Here is a 19,251-nt window from a genome sequence, read left to right as displayed (position 1 = left end):
AACGGGTTGCTTTGTTGGGCTTTTTTGGTAAAATGATTCAGTGCAGCACTCACCAATTCACCTAGTAACATGTTAAAACCATGTCCAATGAATTGAGGAGGGATGGTGAGCGCAAAATAATAAGATAACTACTTAGACATGCTACTGACAATAGATAGAAATGCACAGATTTAAGAAAATGAAAATTGCAGAAAAATGTTTTGTACTCTACTGTTGTGGCTTTATGCTTAATGCCACACTAACTCTGGTAAACTTCAGTAGCAATCAAAGAGAGAAAAAAAAGATATATTAAACATTGCTATCCATACTATAAGACCTTTTAGTTTGAAGATATTTTAACATAAATCATATATTTTCAGTGTTCAAACATACAGTGCCTTCAGAAGATATCCATAGCCCTTGACATTTTCCACATTTTGTTGTGTTACAGCCTGAATTGAAAATGGATGACCCCATAATAATGTCAAAGTGGAATTCTGTTTTCTGAAAAGTTTTACAATCCCTCACAAAGAAGGGCACCTATTAGTAGATGGGTAAAAAAAAAAAAAAAAAAAGCAGACATTGAATATCCCTTTGAGCATGGTGAAGTTATTAATTACACTTTGGATGATGTATCAATACACCCAGTAACTACAAAGATACAGGTGCCGTTTTTAACTCCGTTCCCGGAGAGGAAGGAAACCGCTCTGGGATTTCACCATGAGGCCAATGGTGACTTTAAAACAGTTACAGAGTTTAATGGCTGTGATAGAACACTGAGGATGGATCAACAACATTGTGGTTAATCCACAATACTAACCTAATTGACAGAGTGAAAAGAAAGAAGCCTGTACTGTACAGAATACAAATATTCCAAAACATGCATCCTGTTTGCAACGAGGCACTAAAGTGATACTGCTAAAACATGTGGCAAAGCAATTCACTTTATGTCCTGAATACAAAGTGTTATGTTCGGGGAAAATCCAATACAACACATTACGAGTACCACTCCATATTTTCAAGCATAGTGGTGTATGCATCATGTTATGTGTATGCTTGCAATCATTAAGGACTGGGGAGTTTTTCAGGATAAAAATAAATGGAATGGAGCTAAGCACTGGTAAAATCCTAGAGGAAAACATGGTTCAGTCTGTTTTCCACCAGACAATGGGAGATTAATTCACCTTTCAACATTTACATTTCCATCTTATCCAGAGCAACTTACATTTTCATCAAATGTTTTGTTGTTGACAATAACCTAAAACACATGGCCAAATCTATACTGGAATTGCTTACCAGGAAGACAGTGAATGAGTTGCCGAGTTACAGTTTTGACTTATATCTGCTTGAAAATCTATGGCAAGACCTGAAAATGGTTGTCTAGCAATGATCAGCAACCAATTTGACAGAGCTATAAGAATTTTGAATAAAATGATTGACAAATGTTGCACAATCCAAGTGTGGAATGCTCTTAGAGACTTACCCAGAAAGACTCAGATATAATCGCTGCCAAAGGTGATTCTAACATGTATTGACTCAGAGGGTTGAATACTTATTTAATCAAGATGTATTCGTGTTTTATTTTTCATGAGTTTTCTACAAATGTTAGAATTTTTCTTCCACTTTGACATTATAGAGTATTTTGTGTATATCGTTGACAGGAAATTACAAATCCATTTTAATACCACTTTGTAACACTACACAAAAAAATCAAGGGGTGTGAATGGTTTCTGAAAGCATTGTAATTACAGTGTGACTGGATAGTCAAGGTACACCACCATTTCAACGTCAGTCTATTGAAACCACGCTCCTTTCTCTCCATCCATCTCGCATCGCAGTCAAAAGGCACTTTGCTGATGTACCGTTTCCAGTTTGAGGTTGTAATTATGTCAGTTAATCCGGGGTTTTTTCTTCCCTGTTTCAGATGTCGAGATTATTTTGCTTTTTTGAGCAGTGTTACCGAGGAGGTGAAAACTGCACTTGATAAAGTTTGGGTCCACAATGTTTCCAATAACAGATTTGCTTGGTTGGAGACAGAAAAACGAACAACCACAATCCTTGCACTTCATCAATATCCTGTAACACATAGTATATCTGCATCACAGTTTTCCAGTCAGCACATAAGAAGAACATTATTTGCCTACTTCTCAAAGTATTTTCTCTGTCATTTTAGTACATTTAATCTTTTCTTTGTTCTTTAAAATCAAATAGGACGTCCAATGTGCAAAATGAAGCCGTGAAGAATCAAACAATTTTCCAAGTCCACTCTGTAGAGTCCCTCCTGAAGTCTTTCCCCACTAAGTCCACGTCCTAGTATCCTTTTTTCCTTCCTTGTATCCTCTCTCATGGCCTTGCCTTGTCCCTTTTCCCAGCTCCGTCCTTCATCCCTCCGTCCCCCTCCTCCATCCATCTGGCCGTCCATCCATCCTTTATTTGCAGGTGAACACCTCAGACTTCTCACTACATGTGTTACACTTCACAAAACAGCACCACTGGAACTTGCAGTTGCACTGCCACACGCGGGTATACTGGTGGGTGTTGTGGCCTCTACCACAACACATCAGATTGCAGCTGTCAGTATGGGGTGACGTGTGGTTACACAGCCTCCCCCGCGTCCCTGTGCTCCCTGTCGCCGTGTCCTCCTCGCAGTAGTTAGGAGATCTCTCCAGGTAGACCAGATCTGTGTCCGTGGGTTTCTGGTAGCCCCGCGCCTCCTTCAGCCGAAGGAAGGAGGGTTGGCGGAGACGGGAGGCCCGGACCGGTTCGACTTGGACCGCCTCGCTGTAGCGCTCTTTCAGGATGTAGCCAATCTCCCGGAACTTGGGTAAGGTGATCCAGCAGGTCTTGGTGGTGCAGGAGCCCGACACGCCGTGACACTTACACTCCAACTTCATACGCTCCTCCAGGATCTGAGGGAGAGGAGAGAAGAGAAGAGGGTTGGATACAAGGTTTGGAAAAGGTTGACATGACCCGAGGGTCAGATACATGCTTTGAGTAAGAGTTGGCAAATCCCAAATGTTGAATAGTTGTGTGTAGGTAGCTTAAAGTATTTGAGAGTAATGTCATTGATCCATCCTGATCTCACGAGCTTACATTCTGTTTTTCTACACAAATTAGGTGATAACGTGAAGTGAAACAAACTGAGCCCAGCGGTCAGGATGGTGGATCAGGCTAGTTAGACACATGCTGCCATTGTCATTGAGTTCGGAAGCACACTCCTAAGAGTTACATCTTCACTACTTAATTCACAGTGATGTGAATTGGAGATTTGTATGAAAGAGTTTAGGCCAGCCCACATATCCACAAATTGTATATTCCATTCATTCAACAGTTCTACAATACATTACGTCTATTAACTAAGGGCATCCCCTGCAATATAGCCTAAAGTCCATATGGACTACATATTTCAAATCCCCCAACTGGACAGTGATATGTAATAAAAATAAAGGGAAAATAACTTATGGTTCAAGCCTCTACTCTCTTACTAACTTTACCTTCCTAAGGACCACAATGGACAGAATAAACGACCAGAACTCTCATGTAACCAGAACCTGTATAACATTGTACTGAGGTTTCATGTGCGATTTAAGTTTTGATGTCTTGCGGATATATTTAGCGGACACATTTGACAGATGACAGTTTATCATTTAGGGTTGAGTTATATAAACTCAGCAAAAAAAGAAACCTTTTTCCCTTTTTCAGGACCCTGTCTTTCAAAGATAATTCGTAAAAATCCAAATAACTTCACAGATCTTCATTGTAAAGGGTTTAAACACTGTTTCCCATACTTGTTCAATGAACCAAACAATTAATGAACATCCACCTGCGGAACGGTCGTTAAGACACTAAATGCTTACAGACAATAGGCAATTAAGGTCACAGTTATGAAAACTTAGGACACTAAAGAGGCCTTTCTACTGACACTGAAAAACACCAAAAGAAAGATGCCCAGGGTCCCTGTTCATCTGTGTGAACGTGCCTTAGACATGGAGGCATGAGGACTGCAGATGTGGCCAGGACAATAAATTGCAACTGGCCTGTGAGACGCCTAAGACAGCGCTACAGGGAGACAGGATGGACAGCTGATCATCCTCGCAGTGGCAGACCATCTGTAACAACACCTGCACAGGATCGGTACATCCGAACATCACACCTGTGGGACAGGTACAGGATGGCATCAACAACTGCCCGAGTTACACCAGGAACGCACAATCCCTCCATCAGTGCTCAGACTAACCGCAATAGGCTGAGAGAGGCTGGACTTAGGGCTTGTAGGCCTGTTGTAAGGCAGGTCCACACCAGACATCAACGGCAACAACGTCGTCAATGGGCACAAACCCACCGTCTCTGGACCAGACCAGACTGGCAAAAAGTGCTCTTCACTGATGAGTCGTGGTTTTGTCTCACCAGAGGTGATGGTCGGATTCGCGTTTATTGTTGAAGGAATGAGCGTTACACCGAGGCCTGTACTCTGGAGCGGGATCGATTTGGAGGTGGAGGGTCTGTCATGGTCTAGGGCGGTGTGTCACTGCATCTGAGTGAGCTTGTTGTCATTGCAGGCAATCTCAACGCTGTGCGTTACAGGAAAGACATCCTCCTCCATGTGGTACACTTCCTGCAGGCTCATCCTGACATGACCCTCCAGCATGACAATGCCACCAGCCATACTGCTCGTTCTGTGCGTGATTTCCTGCAAGACAGGAATGTCAGTGTTCTGCCATGGCCAGCGAAGAGCCCAGATCTCAATCCCATTGAGCACGTCTGGGACCTGTTGGATCGGAGGGTGAGGGCTAGGGCCATTCCCCCCAGGAATGTCCGGGAACTTGCAGGTGCCTTGGTGGAAGAGTGGGGTATCATCTCACAGCTGGCAAATATGGTGCAGTCCATGAGGAGGTGATGCACTGCAGTACTTAATGCAGCTGGTTGCCACACCAGATACTGACTGTTACTTTTGATTTTGATCCCCCCTTTGTTCAGGGACACATTATTCCATTTCTGTTAGTCACATGTCTGTGGAACTTGTTCAGTTTATGCCTCAGTTGTTGAATCTTATGTTCATACAAATATTTACACATGTTAAGTTTGCTGAAAATAAATGCAGTTGACAGTTTTTTATTAATTTGTTATTTTATTTCACCTTTATTTAACCAGGTAAGCTAGTTGAGAACAAGTTCTCATTTACAACTGCGACCTGGCCAAGATAAAGCAAAGCAGTGCGACACAAACAACAACACAGAGTTACACATGGAATAAACAAGCGTACAGTCAATAACACAATAGAAAAAAAAGAAAGTCTATATGCAGTGTGTGCAAATGGCGTGAGGAGGTAAGGCAATAAATAGACCATAGAGGCGAAGTAATTACAATTTAGCAAATTAACACTGGAGTGATAGATGAGCAGATGGTGATGTGCAAGTAGAAATACTGGTGTGCAAAAGAGCAGAAAACTAAATTAAAAAAAATATGGGGATGAGGTAGGTACAGTGAGGGAAAAAAGTATTTGATCCCCTCCTGATTTTGTACGTTTGCCCACTGACAAAGAAATGATCAGTCTAGAATTTTAATAGTAGGTTTATTTGAACAGTGAGAGACAGAATAACATTAAAAAAATCCAGAAAAACGCATGTCAAAAATGTTTTGGGTCATTGTCATGCTGGAATACCCATCCACGACCCATTTTCAATGCCCTGGCTGAGGGAAGGAGGTTCTCACCCAAGATTTGACGGTACATGGCCCCGTCCATCGTCCCTTTGATGCGATGAAGTTGTCCTGTCACCTTAGCAGAAAACACCCCCAAAGCATAATGTTTCCACCTCCATGTTTGACGGTGGGGATGGTGTTCTTGGGGTCATAGGCAGCATTCCTCCTCCTCCAAACACGGTGAGTTGAGTTGATGCCAAAGAGCTCCATTTTGGTCTCATCTTACCACAACACTTTCACCCAGTTGTCCTCTGAATCATTCAGATGTTCATTGGCAAACTTCAGACGGGCATGTATATGTGCTTTCTTGAGCAGGGGGACCTTGCGGGCGCTGCAGGATTTCAGTCCTTCACAGCGTAGTGTGTTACCAATTGTTTTCTTGGTGACTATGGTCCCAGCTGCCTTGACAAGATCCTCCCGCGTAGTTCTGGGCTGATTCCTCACCGTTCTCATGATCATTGCAACTCCACGAGGTGAGATCTTGCATGGAGCCCCAGGCCGAGGGAGATTGACAGTTCTTTTGTGTTTCTTCCATTTGCGAATAATCGCACCAACTGTTGTCACCTTCTCACCAAGCTGCTTGGCGATGGTCTTGTAGCCCATTCCAGCCTTGTGTAGGTCTACAATCTTGTCCCTGACATCCTTGGAGAGCTCTTTGGTCTTGGCCATGGTGGAGAGTTTGGAATCTGATTGATTGATTGCTTCTGTGGACAGGTGTCTTTTATACAGGTAACAAACTGAGATTAGGAGCACTCCCTTTAAGAGTGTGCTCCTAATCTCAGCTCGTTACCTGTATAAAAGACACCTGGGAGCCAGAAATCTTTCTGATTGTGAGGGGGTCAAATACTTATTTCCCTCATTAAAATGCAAATCAATTTATAACATTTTTGACATGCGTTTTTCTGGATTCTTTTTTTGTTATTCTGTCTCTCACTGTTCAAATAAACCTGCCATTAAAATTATAGACTGATAATTTTTTGTCAGTGGGCAAACGTACAAAATCAGCAGGGGATCAAACACTTTTTTCCCTCACTGTAGATTGGGTGGGCTATTTACAGATGGGCTGTGTACAGCTGCAGCGATCAGTTAGCTGCTCAGCTGATGTTTAAAGTATGTGAGGGAAATATAAGTCTCCAGCTTCAGCGATTTTTGCAATTCGTTCCAGTCATTGGCAGCAGAGAACTGGAAGGAAAGGCGGCCAAAAGAGGTGTTGGCTTTGGGGATGACCAGTGAGATTTTCCTGCTGGAGCGCGTGCTATGGGTGGGTGTTGTTATCGTGACCAGTGAGCTGAGATAAGGCGGAGCTTTACCTAGCAAAGACTTATGGATGACCTGGAGCGAGTGGGTCTGGCGACGAATATGTAGTGAAGGCCAGAATATGTAGCGAGGGCCAGAAATGTGAGTTTAGTTGTGAACAAATCTGAAATATTTATGTAGACTAATGTTCCCCCAAAAATAATAGAAAATTCTAACACAAAGCAATATCTATCAGTGTTGACATTAGATGCATTGTCAATAGGAATTAAAAACTTCTAACTGGGTGGCCAGTACTGTAGCCTACTAGCCTATCATGTACGAGTGTATCAGTGTATCAAGCCTGTTGCTCTTGATCTGCCCTGCTATCAAGTTAGGGGAATTCGCTCTTGATTAGGTTGGTTCAGTGTGTGCAGTGGTGCAGCAGCATGGTTTTGGGGGCTGCCATCGAGAGAGGAAGAGAGAGAGACTTTGCAATAATATCCTGTATCCTGACTTAATGCTCTGTATTTCAATGAATGGGACTGCAGGGTTATGGCAGAACTCCATTTGGCAACCGGTTTGCCCGGCCTTGCGTTCCCTCCGCTCACACATACATACACACAGGGGCGAGTTCACGCACACACCCACACATGGGCAGGCACACACGCATGTGCTCTCTCACACACACACATTCTGAAACCCTTTGTTTTTAAACTAGTATGCAGTCTCCTCTGAACTTATATTTACACTGAAAAAATATATAAATGCAACATGCAACAATTTCAAAGATTTTACTGCGTTACAGTTCATATAAGGAAATCAGTCAATTTAAATAAATTCCTTAGGCCCTAATCTATAGATTTTACATGACTGGGAATACAGATATGCATCTGTTGGTCATAGATACCTTTAAAAAAAGGTAGGGGCGTGGATCAGAAAACCATCTCCTTCGCATAGAGTTGATCAGGCTGTTGATTGTGTCGTGTGGAATGTTGTCCCACTCTTCAATGGCTGTGCGAAGTTGCTGGATATTGCTGGGAACTGGAACACGCTGTCATACACATCAATCCAGAGAAAACAAACGGGATTCATCAGTGAAGAGCACACTTCTCTAGCGTGCCAGTGGCCATCGAAGGTGAGCATTTGCCCACTTGGTTATGACGCCGAACTGCAGTCAGGTCATGACCCTGGTGAGGAAGACGAGCAGACAGATGAATTTCTCTGAGGCAGTTTCTGACAATTTGTGCAGAAATTCTCTGGTTGTGCAAACCCACAGTTTCATCAGCTGTCCGGTTGGCTGGTCTCATACGATCCCGCAGGTAAAGAAGCCGGATGTAGAGGTCGGTTGTGAGGCTGGTTGGACATACTATACTATATATCTGGCAACAGCTCTGGTGGATATTACTGCAGTCAGCATGCGAATTGCACCCTCCTTCAAAACTTGAGACATTCGTGTTGTCTGAGAAAACTGCACATTTTAGAGTGGCCTTTTATTGTCCCCAGCACAAGGTGCACCTGTGTAATGATCATGCTGTTTAATCAGCTTCTTGATATGCCACACCTATCAGGTGGATGGATTATCTTGACAAATGACAAATGCTCACTAACATGGATGTGAACAAATCTCTGCACAAAATTTGAGAGAAATACACTTTTTGTGCATATGGAACATTTCCGGGATCTTTTTATTTCACCTCATGAAACAAAGGGACCAACACTTTGCATGTTGCATTTATATTTTTGTTCAGTATACTTTCCTGATTGAGTTGTATTATATTCTATTGTCTGATATTCTAGATCACTACAGAAACAACTACATGTTTGTTAGGTGTCTTAAAACCCCAGACAACAAGACAAGCAGTGTCAGTCACTTTACCTTTCGTCCTGCCTCATTATTATGCAGGTTCATCAGACGTCGGGCATTCTTCTTGATCTCTCGGGCATCCACGAAGCGTCTGGAGAACTCCACGCCGTACTTGATGTTGGCTGAGCAGCCTCCCCACTTCCAGCCCTCCTCCTGGTCATGGTAGCCCTGCTTCTCCCTGTCGCAGCCACACTGGCTCAGGTTGCCCTGACTACACGCCGCTGTCACCGAATGTGCCACGCCAGCTGCCGTGATGGAATAGGTGAACGCCGCCTCTCGGCTACCTGGGGAGGAGAGAGAGGGAGAGAGCGGCAAAGAGTTATCTTGCACTAGTCCTAGGTGAGTTGTAGTGCATAGTATGAGTATGAGTTTATGTTACAATACAGTATAGTTTTTTATGTTGTGGCCTAATGAAAGGCTTGTGGCCCACTACAACAAAATTCATCCACACTTTACATTACTAGGTGACCTGACTGCAGTTCGGCCTTATACTAGTCAAATGTAATTAACCTGTAACAGGCTAATAAATACCTACCATTCCTTATTTGATAGTCTCTGTCTAATTGACTCTCATCAGAGCCCTAATTTGTAACAGGTGGGCTGGGTAAGACTCCACTGATAAAACCCAAGTGACATCTGCTGGTTGACCAGAGGAGCCTTACTGTATCTGTGTCTGTACAGCAGATACAGTACAAACTACTGTATGTACTATAGTATTACTATAGTAGTATATGTACTATAGTATTATAGAGTGTATATATGCTGAACAAAAATATAAATGCAACAATTAGAGTTACAGTTCATAAAAGGAAATAGGGGGACATGTCTGGTTAGTATGCAGGCCATTGAAGAACTGGGCGGCGGATGAATGGCACAATAATGGGCCTCAGGATCTTGTCACCGTATCTCTATGCATTGAAATTGCTGTCAGTAAAATACAATTGTGTTTGTTGTCCGTAGCTTATGCCTGCCCATACCGTAACCCCACAGCCACCATGGGGCACTCTGTTCACAACGTTGACCCAACATTGACCCAACAGGTCCACAGACGATGCAATCGCCATCACACTGCACACTGCCCTATCCCATCTGGATAAGAGGAATACCTATATAAGAATGCTATTCATTGACTACTGCTCAGCATTCAACACCATAGTACCCTCTAAGCTCATCATCAAGCTGGAGGCCCTGGGTCTCAACCCCGCCCTGTGCAGTTGGGTCCTGGACTTTCTGATGGGCCACCCCCTTCGCTGACTCTCAACACTGGGGCCCCACAAGGGTGCGTGCTCAGCCCCCTCATGTACTTTCTGTTCACCCACGACTGCGTGGCCATGCACGCCTCCAACTCAAATCATTAAGTTTGCAGACGACACAACAGTAGTGAGCTTGATTACCAACAATGACGAGACAGGGAGGAGGTGAGGGCACTCGGAGTGTGGTGTCAGGAAAACAACCTCTCACTCAAAATCAACAAAACAAAGGAGATGATTGTGGACTTCAGGAAACAGCAGGGGGAGGATCCCCCTATCCACATCGAAGGGACAGCAGTGGAGAAGGTGGAAAGTTTTCTGTACAGCACTTTGTGACATCAGCTGATGTAAGAAGGGCTTTATAAATCAATTTGATTGATTAAGTTCCTCTGTGTACACATCACAGACTAACTGAAATGGTCCACCCACACAGACAGTGTGGTGAAGAAGGCGCAACAGCGCCTCTTCAACCTCAGGAGGCTGAAGAAATTTGGCTTGTCACCCAAAACCCTAACAAACTGGTACGGCAACTGCACCGCCCTCAACCGCAAGGCTCTCCAGAGGGTAGTGAGGTCTGCACAACGCATCACCAGGGGTAAACTACCTGCCCTCCATGACACCTACAGCACCCGATGTCGCATAAAGGACAAAAAGATCATCAAGGACCCAACAACCACCCGAGCCACTGCCCTTTCACACCGCTACCATTGAGAAGGCGAGGTCAGTACAGGTGCATCAAAGCTGGGACCAAGAGACGGAAAAACAGCTTCTATCTCAAGGCCATCAGACTGTTAAACAGCAATCACTAACTCAGAGAGGCTGCTGCCTGCATTGAGACCCAATCACTGGCCACTTTAATAAATGGATCACTAGTCACTTTAAACAATGCCACTTTAAATAATTCCACTTTAATAATGTTTACATATCTTACATTACTCATATCATATGTATATAGTGTATTTTATACCATCTATTGCACCTTGCCTATGCCGCTCGGCCATCACTCATCCATATATTTATATGTACATATTCTCATTCATCGCTTTAGATTTGTGTGTATTAGGTAGTTGTTGGAAAATTGTTAGATCATATATTACTGCACTGTCGGAACTAGAAGCACAAGCATTTCGCTACACTCGCATTAACATCCGCTCACCATGTGTATGTGACCAATACAATTTGATTTGATTTTGATTTGACATCAGCAAACCGCTCGCCAACACTACGTCATACACGTGGTTTGCGGTTGTGAGGCCAGTTGGACGTATTGCCAATTTCTCTAAAATGACATTGGCCTCTAATGAGGCCCTGGGTCTTTAATGTTAATTTCTCTAGCATAAGCCGCCTCGGCTTATGGTAGAAAAATTAACATTAAATTCTCTGGCAACAGCTCTGGTGGACACTCCTGTAGTCAGCATGCCAATTGCATGCTCATCTGTGGCATTGTGTTGTGTGACAAAACTGCACATTTTAGAGTGGCCTTTTATTGTCCCCAGCACAAGGTGCACCTGTGTAATGATCATTTTGTTTAATCAGCTTCTTGATATGCCACACCTGTCAGGTGGATGGATTGTCTTGGCAAAAGAGAAATGCTCACTAACAGGGATGTAAACAAATTTGTGCACAAAATTTTAGAGAAATAATATTTTTAGCATTTGGAACATGGGACCAACACTTTAAATGTTATGTTTATAGTTTTGTTCAGTGTAGATTATCCTATCTATAAGTGCACTTAATGTGTGCCAGTTGGTTTCTGCTTCAGCCAACACATTTGTCATTCTATAGCTTACAATGTAGCTTTATTGAACTCACTACCTTCACTCTAAGTTGTTTATGAATGTAATGTAACGTCTTGTGAATTATTTATAAGAAGTTAATAAACACACAAATCCGCTTAAAGATGCTAGATAAATGTTAAGTGAACATTACTATATTGTTTTTGTAGCTGGTGGTGGTAACTTATCATGGGTTATAGACCCACAACCACATGATACATTCTCACATCTGCTATACCATTGATCATTCTGTCAAACTACACTGTCAAAGCAACGATAAATACCCGTAAGAGACTTTCAAATGGCCCGCTTTCCATTTCATAACAAACACATTAACATTTACAGCATGGAAAGGAAATGAATTATTGTACAGTTGAAGTCAGAAGTTTACATACACCTCAGCCAAATACATTTAAACTCAGTTTTTCACAATTCCTGACATTTAATCCAAGTAAGAATTCACTGTTTTAGGTCAGTTAGGATCACCACTTTATTTTAAGAATGTGAAACGTCAGAATAATAGTAGAGAGAATGATTTATTTCAGCTTTTATTTATTTCATCACATTCCCAGTGGGTCAGAAGTTTACATACACTCAATTAGTATTTGGTAGCATTGCCTTTAAATTGTTTAACTTGGTTCAAACGTTCCGGATAGCCTTCCACAAGCTTCCCACAATAAGTTGGGTGAATTTTGGCCCATTCCTCCTGACAGAGCTCGTGTAACTGAGTCAGGTTTGTAGGCCTCCTTGCTTTTTCAGTTCTGCCCACAAATTTTTTATAGGATTGAAGTCAGGGCTTTGTGATGGTCACTCCAATACCTTGAATTTGTTGTCCTTAAGCCATTTTGCCACAACTTTGGAAGAATGCTTGGGGTCATTGTCCATTTGGAAGACCCATTTGCGACCAAGCTTTAACTTCCTGACAGATGTCTTGAGATGTTGCTTCAATATAGCCACATAATTTTTATACTTCATGATGCCATCTATTTTGTGAAGTGCACCAGTCCCTCCTGCAGTAAAGCACCCCCACAACATGATGCTGCCACCCCCGTGTTTCACGGTTGGGATGGTGTTCTTCGGCTTGCAAGCCTCCCCCTTTTTCCTCCTAACATAACAATGGGCATTATGGCCAAACAGTTCTATTTTTGTTTCATCAGACCAGAGGACATTTCTCCAAAAAGTACAATCTTTGTCCCCATGTGTAGTCTGGCTTTTTTATGGCGGTTTTGGAACAGTGGCTTCTTCCTTGCTGAACGGCCTTTCAGGTTATGTCGATATAGGACTTGTTTTACTGTGGATGTAGATACTTTTGTACCTGTTTCCTCCAGCATCTTCACAAGATCCTTTGCTGTTGTCCTGGGATTGATTTGCATGCGTCTCCTTCCTGAGCGGTATGATGGCTGCGTGGTCCCATGGTGTTTATACTTGCGTGCTATTGTTTGTACAGATGAATGTGGTACCTTCAGGCGTTTGGAAATCGCTCTCAAGGATGAACCAGACTTGGGGAGGTCCACATTTTTTTTCTGAGGTCTTGGCTGATTTCTTTTCATTTTCCCATGATGTCAAGCAAAGAGACACTGAGTTTGAAGGTAGGCCTTGAAATACATCCACAGGTACACCTCCAATTCACTCAAATTATGTCAATTAGCAGCCTATCAGAAGCTTCTAAAACCATTTTCTGGAATTTTCCAAACTGTTTAAAGGCACAGTCAACTTAGTGTATGTAAACTTCTGACCCAATGGAATTGAATTATAAGTGAAATAATCTGTCTGTAAACAATTGTTGGAAAAATTACTTGTGTCATGCACAAAGTAGATGTCCTAACCAACTTGTCAAAACTATAGTTTATTAACAAGAAATTTGTGGAGTGGTTGAAAAACGAGTTTTAATGACTCCAACCTAAGTGTATGTAAACTTCCGAATTCAACTGTATATAACATTACAATTGCGTTGTCCTTGTAATAGGATATTTCCCGCCTCAATCAAGATACTATGTTGGGTTCCATTCTCCTCAACAACCTGAGTATTAATGCATGGTGTCTAGTGGAAGGCAATGGGGTGGCTTCTCTCCAACCTGACAAACTCACTCGTAGATCCCATTAGCTCTGTGGCTCACTGATCCATAACTTTAAACTAACTCTGAAGTCTTCTCTCATCAGTCTGAACCAGGGAAACTGACCTTTCAGTAAATGTAGAATAGTGAAGGTTTTCCTCGAGCTGCCAAATGTCGTCCCCAGCATATAAAATGTGTTTTGATTGTAGAGTAATACATGCTTGGTTCCATTGTTGTGGGTATTCTAACTGCTGTAGCTGACCTGGATTTGTGGTCAAGACAGAAACTCCGGTCTCACTCAATAGTTATGGTGTATGTTCCCTGTCCTTGCAGGTCAATCAGATTAAGTGTTTGAAGAGGAACTTCTTGACACCCGTGATCCCTTTATACATGCATGAACTCGAATGGATCAATTGACCATAGGATCAGCCTGTCCAGGCCCTGTGAATGACAAATCCAACATTTCATCACTACCAACAACAACCCAAGAGGTGAGTCCTACCATAACTTCCCAGTAGATCGACAGAGTTCTTGTTCTTGCCATATCAATATCTCCCAACATATACAGTCAGCAGAGGGACAAGCTGAGTGTCCCTATTAGCCACCTAGCACACCATAACCCTAACACACCACGGTGAACAGAGGAATAGATACATTTCCTTTCCTCTAATAAAACAACTAAATGAATCCTGGATCCAGCAGTCCGCCTGTCTGTGAGAGAAGTGATTGTTTCCAGAGCTGTTGGATTAAACACAGTTCCCAAACCACAGTGAGACCGCAACAAAACATTTCTGAGTGATAGACAACTTATATAAGAGTATTAAGACCAATACCACTGGTGTGCTGTGGGAAATAAAAAAATAGGGGAATGCTGACTAAAACCAAATCAGAGCGATGTTTAGAGATTATGAGTATAGATAGTTAGGAGAGGTTGCACTTCTAAGGACATTCTGGTTCATTTTCACACAATAATTAATATAGATCAAACTGTATTTAGGACAGTCAGTGTTGTAAGAATGAATGCCACAAACCAAACTCAAGCCCAGAAGCAGGACAAACTTCTACACAATGAGGTCACATGTAGGACTGACTGTTGTATGATTGAAACCCCTTCAGGACACTAGCAACACGGCTTCAAGTTTCAATTGTTCCCGTATGCCTAATATTATGGAGTAAAAGTACGGTATTCACTGTGGTTATTGAAGGAGGATGATGGTGAAAGAATAATATTCTCACTGGAAGATTTCACTGAAGTAGTTTCACTAACCATAGAGCTTCACTCTTCATTCTAATGAAGAGGAAGTCTAGTTTGTGAACCTCTCATCGTTGCTTCTATTGCAGGAGTAGCACCGCACACACTACAACAACCAAATTGGCCATGATGATAGCTGTCGCTCCCACCTTCACCAAATTGTATTGCCCTGAACTGACTACCATAACCTCTCCTGTAACCAGTGCCCTGGCCTGAATATAGCCACTGGGAAGAAAAAGGAAGTTCAACAGAAACAACTTTAATTGAACTTTCATTTTCCTGTAAGAGTGGCTGATCAGATTTTTTTTAGATATCCAGCTTATGCTTTGTGTCATGCACCTTGGACTGCATTGGTTGGACAGTGAGTTAGGCACTAGTCACTGACAGTAGACCTATACGTTTTCATCGGGGCACAGGAAAAGCCAGTGACTTCTCATTCTGCCCAGTTGGCACAATCAGATGCTCACCTCTCACCAATGCTTCATCTGGTGGGCATTCTGATGCAATCACTGCATCATCATCAAAAACTATTATTATATCCTTCTCAGTGTGGAGCAGCCACACTGTAGAGAATGTACAGTAGAGATGAAGTACGACCCACAACATTGCGGGTCCTACTTCATCTATACAGGGTGATTTCTCGGACACAGATTAAGCCTAGTCCTGGACTAAAAATCAAGCTCAATGGGCAATCTCCATCGAACATTTTTTTTTTGTCCAGGAATAGGGTTAATCGGCTTCTGGGAAACTGTCCCTACAAGTTTTCTTCAGCCCAGCACCCCCTAACAAGTTATGTGCATTTGACTAGACTAATTGCAGCAGGTAGACTGACCTACTCTCAGCTCTTGTCCGAAGACGGTCCTCTCGCCCAGGGCGGAGCAGTTCCAGCGGCCATAGCGAAACTGGTATTGGCATTCATTGATGCCCTGCTGGGCACCCTCGCCGATGACGATGATGGCATCCGGGCGGCTCTGGCAGAGTGCGCGCTGTCTCGGGGCCAGCCCAGGGATCTTGTTGCAGATGATGTTAGCGCCCAAAGCTACCACCGAGGACAGCGCCCTATGGGGGGGAGAGATGGGAGGGGAGAGAGAGGGAGATAGTTAATCATCAAGGCATAGAGTTGGCGGGGCAGAGTCGGCGTGGCACAGACTGTAGCTACAGATTCTACAGGTCCCCCCCATGGGCTATAGTGTTCCCTCACATCAGTCAGGTTTTGGTTTGGCTCGCAGGTAGTTTCGCTACCAATCTAGATAGAGCACTTAAGACACACAGCTGATTTAAGACACACAGCTGGTTCGAGACAAGCTCACAGGTCACTGAGATTGTTTATTGTGACCTTATAGATCTGAGTCAGTTAGGAACGACCCTGCTCCACCGCCCTCTTACAAAAAGAGAAAGGGATGGGGAGCGTGACTCGTGTGGCTTGCCGTAACCATGAAAATTAGCCGAATCACAGTAATGGGCCAATTTCTCTATTGTATTTGCCAATAACTTCTGGTTTACACTTGATTGATTATGTTTTGAGACTGACAAATAAACACGTTAAATACTAACTTCAGATAAACAAGCAAAACCTGCAACTTGACCCTCATAAATTTTAAAGGACCACTGTGTGTAAGATTTACTTCGGGTCACTGAATCAGGTTTTAAAATGCACAAAAGCAAGCAATGGTTAGCCGATGAAGAACAGACAACAAACCAACTCTGACTAATAGCTGTTTATTCCCACATTTTATCTAAAGCCATGAACCTCAACAAGGGCTGTTTTAGGTATTGGTCAGGTCTGTCTGTACAAGTATGAGACATATCTGTGCAGTAATCATTCGTTCTGTGAGGGCATGGGTCTTTTAATGTAATACGAAATAACCAGTTGTGCAGTCCTACTGTCTACAGAACACAGGATGTCATCCAGCGACATGTTGCTCTTTTCCATATGTTGCTTTACAAATATAGCATGTCTGGAACATGGTCATGTTGCAATGCGTAAATCCTACTAGTCAGGTAATTTCATCAATTTAGTTATTGAACACTGTGAATATAACAAGTTATTTATAAATCCATCAAAATATTGACTTAATTTCATTTGTCAGTTTGGGAAGTTGGAGCAGCTCTCCATTGACTGTACAACTTTTAGGTTGTTGGAAAATACATTTAGTCAAATAATGTTTAAATTAAGCTATTCAACAGACATGTTAAATGTTCATTAAACGTTTTTATTCTTGTTAAGTGGTTTTCTTATAGGTTTTGTTATTAATATTTTCTTATGGGTTTTGTTATTAATATTCTATTTTCAGTCACAAAACCAAACAGATATTTGTTGTTTGGCACCAACAATTGAATGTAAAGGCCAATACCATCCCAGTATTTTACAATAGGCTATTATATAAGTTCCAATAGCTTATTTGAGTTGATCATTTTATAGTGAAATTGCATTATACACCTCACACTACACATACTTTTCACGTGCGTAAATGTCCTAATCAACAAATTAATGAAATTAGTGTATAATAGAGATTCAAAATGTAAAGAGAGCTTACAAATGCACACCATCACATGGCTCTCTCTACAAGCACCTGTTGGAGAGAAGGGTAAAAAGCACGTGCCAACCTACAGGTAACTGCCGCTGGTGAGGATGAGGAAGATCTGGGGATAGTAGACGGACAGCAGCGCACTGCGGGACGAGACAATGAGCATGGTGTCATTGAACACAACGACCGCTGCTTGCTTTAGTGAGGGGGGAAAAGGAAATTAGCTAGATAATTCCTTTAGAAGATAAGTAGTCCTGGGTGTTCGTATAAAAAAATTCTCTGTTCCCTTCTTTGGGTTAGTCGCGTCTTGTTCTTGGGGTCAGTCGGCGGAGCGTTGGTGCTATGCAACTCCAAGCCCCCCGGTAGCAGCGTTGGCTTCGGGCGCGGAGACTGGACGGGTCATCTCTTGGCGGCAGTGGTGTGAATGTGGTTGTCCTCCTGGACTGATGTGGTGGATTTTAGATTCCGGGACAACAGGGATGTGCTGCTTTCGCCTCCCAAGAGACACTGTTTTATCATTTGCAGAGGGAGACACAATGGAGTGAGTATGACAGTGCTAAACCGCCCACCCCCTGTTTAAACCAAACGGGACAACGGTAGAGAGACGAGACTTCAACTATTTAGCTCCCAAATATATTTTTTTCATTCAATCAATGAATCCATGTGACCAATACTGTCTTAAAAATCTGTGCTTTATGCATTTATATTGTTGGTATTATGGTGTTAGGTAGGATACAGATATTTCTGGACATTCTGTCTTCAACAGGTCTCATTGAGTAAAAACAATTGTAAAACCATCAATTGCTTGTGAAGGCATGCATGACAGGTCCTGTTCATTTCAATCGATAAAAGAGACACCATAACATTGGTTGTTGTGGAAACAGCATACATGGGATGACACACAATACAACCACTCAATCCCTAAATAACAACCATAGAAATAATGTAGGATACATTCAGGATACAATGAATTATCTTGCTCTCTCAATGATCTTCAGATCTTGAAGATACCTTCATGTGGTTGAAAGGTAGAATGCATTGCCATCACTGTCAACTCCAAGGAGGTAAAATAGTTGTGATCTTGAACACATCACACTGCAGAAAGAAGCTATTATTTAATTATTTTTCTTAGTATTAATCTTGTCAGGAATCATTTGCTAGTTCATGAAGACAAAACTGTATCTTAGCTCTGAGTGATTCTTCTCAAACAGGCCCATGTTTTAACCACATGTTTAAAACTTCCAAGACATGCAAATAAAACCACCAAAAGCACTCTAGAATATCAGATGGGAATGAGAAACAAAGAAAGACATATTTACAGTCTTCCCTTTAAAGATGTTCCATGCAAATAACAGCTTGTTTGCCTAGAAACTTAGTGTGAGTAAAAAATCTCAGTGGGTGGGGATGGTGCTGTTTAGTTTCAAACAACCTTCAAAGCATGGACAGTTTTACAAGGATACTTCTCTCATGGGATGATAACTGAGGGCAAAGTACGCCCATGTTGTCTCTTCTCTCTCCTTTTCGGAGATGTCTTGTCATGTTAGTGAAGTGTTGTGTTGAAGACATCCTCTGACTGTTGTGCTCTTCATCTTGGTCTGCTAGCACAGATTGGA

At 42.4% G+C, this 19,251-nt stretch overlaps 1 protein-coding gene across 1 annotated transcript; it reads right to left on the bottom strand.

Annotated features, from left to right (window-relative positions):
- Nucleotides 1-721: 721 nt before the first annotated feature.
- wnt7ba (wingless-type MMTV integration site family, member 7Ba) lies at nucleotides 722-18,199 on the bottom strand. The gene is made up of 4 exons (XM_014152727.2): nucleotides 17,722-18,199; nucleotides 15,943-16,169; nucleotides 8,792-9,063; nucleotides 722-2,888 (listed from the first exon to the last, which is right to left on the bottom strand). Exons 1-4 carry the CDS (start codon nucleotides 17,802-17,804, stop codon nucleotides 2,409-2,411), a joined length of 1,062 nt encoding a protein of 353 aa, XP_014008202.1. The 5' UTR covers nucleotides 17,805-18,199; the 3' UTR covers nucleotides 722-2,408.
- Between the last annotated feature and the right edge of the window lie 1,052 nt (nucleotides 18,200-19,251).

The sequence above is a fragment of the Salmo salar genome, chromosome ssa17, assembly GCF_905237065.1.
Source record: "Salmo salar chromosome ssa17, Ssal_v3.1, whole genome shotgun sequence".
Classification (NCBI taxonomy): domain Eukaryota; kingdom Metazoa; phylum Chordata; class Actinopteri; order Salmoniformes; family Salmonidae; genus Salmo; species Salmo salar.
This window is presented reverse-complemented; position numbering and strand designations above follow the sequence as displayed.

Excerpts from the sequence above, each read along its gene's own strand:
- wnt7ba (XM_014152727.2), bottom strand. The coding sequence starts at position 17,804 with ATGCTCATTGTCTCGTCCCGCAGTGCGCTGCTGTCCGTCTACTATCCC. Across the intron at positions 16,170-17,721 it reads CTCACCAGCGGCAGTTACCT|GGCGCTGTCCTCGGTGGTAG; the intron begins GTAGGTTGGCAC and ends TCCCCCCCATAG. Across the intron at positions 2,889-8,791 it reads ATAATGAGGCAGGACGAAAG|ATCCTGGAGGAGCGTATGAA; the intron begins GTAAAGTGACTG and ends CCTCTCCCTCAG.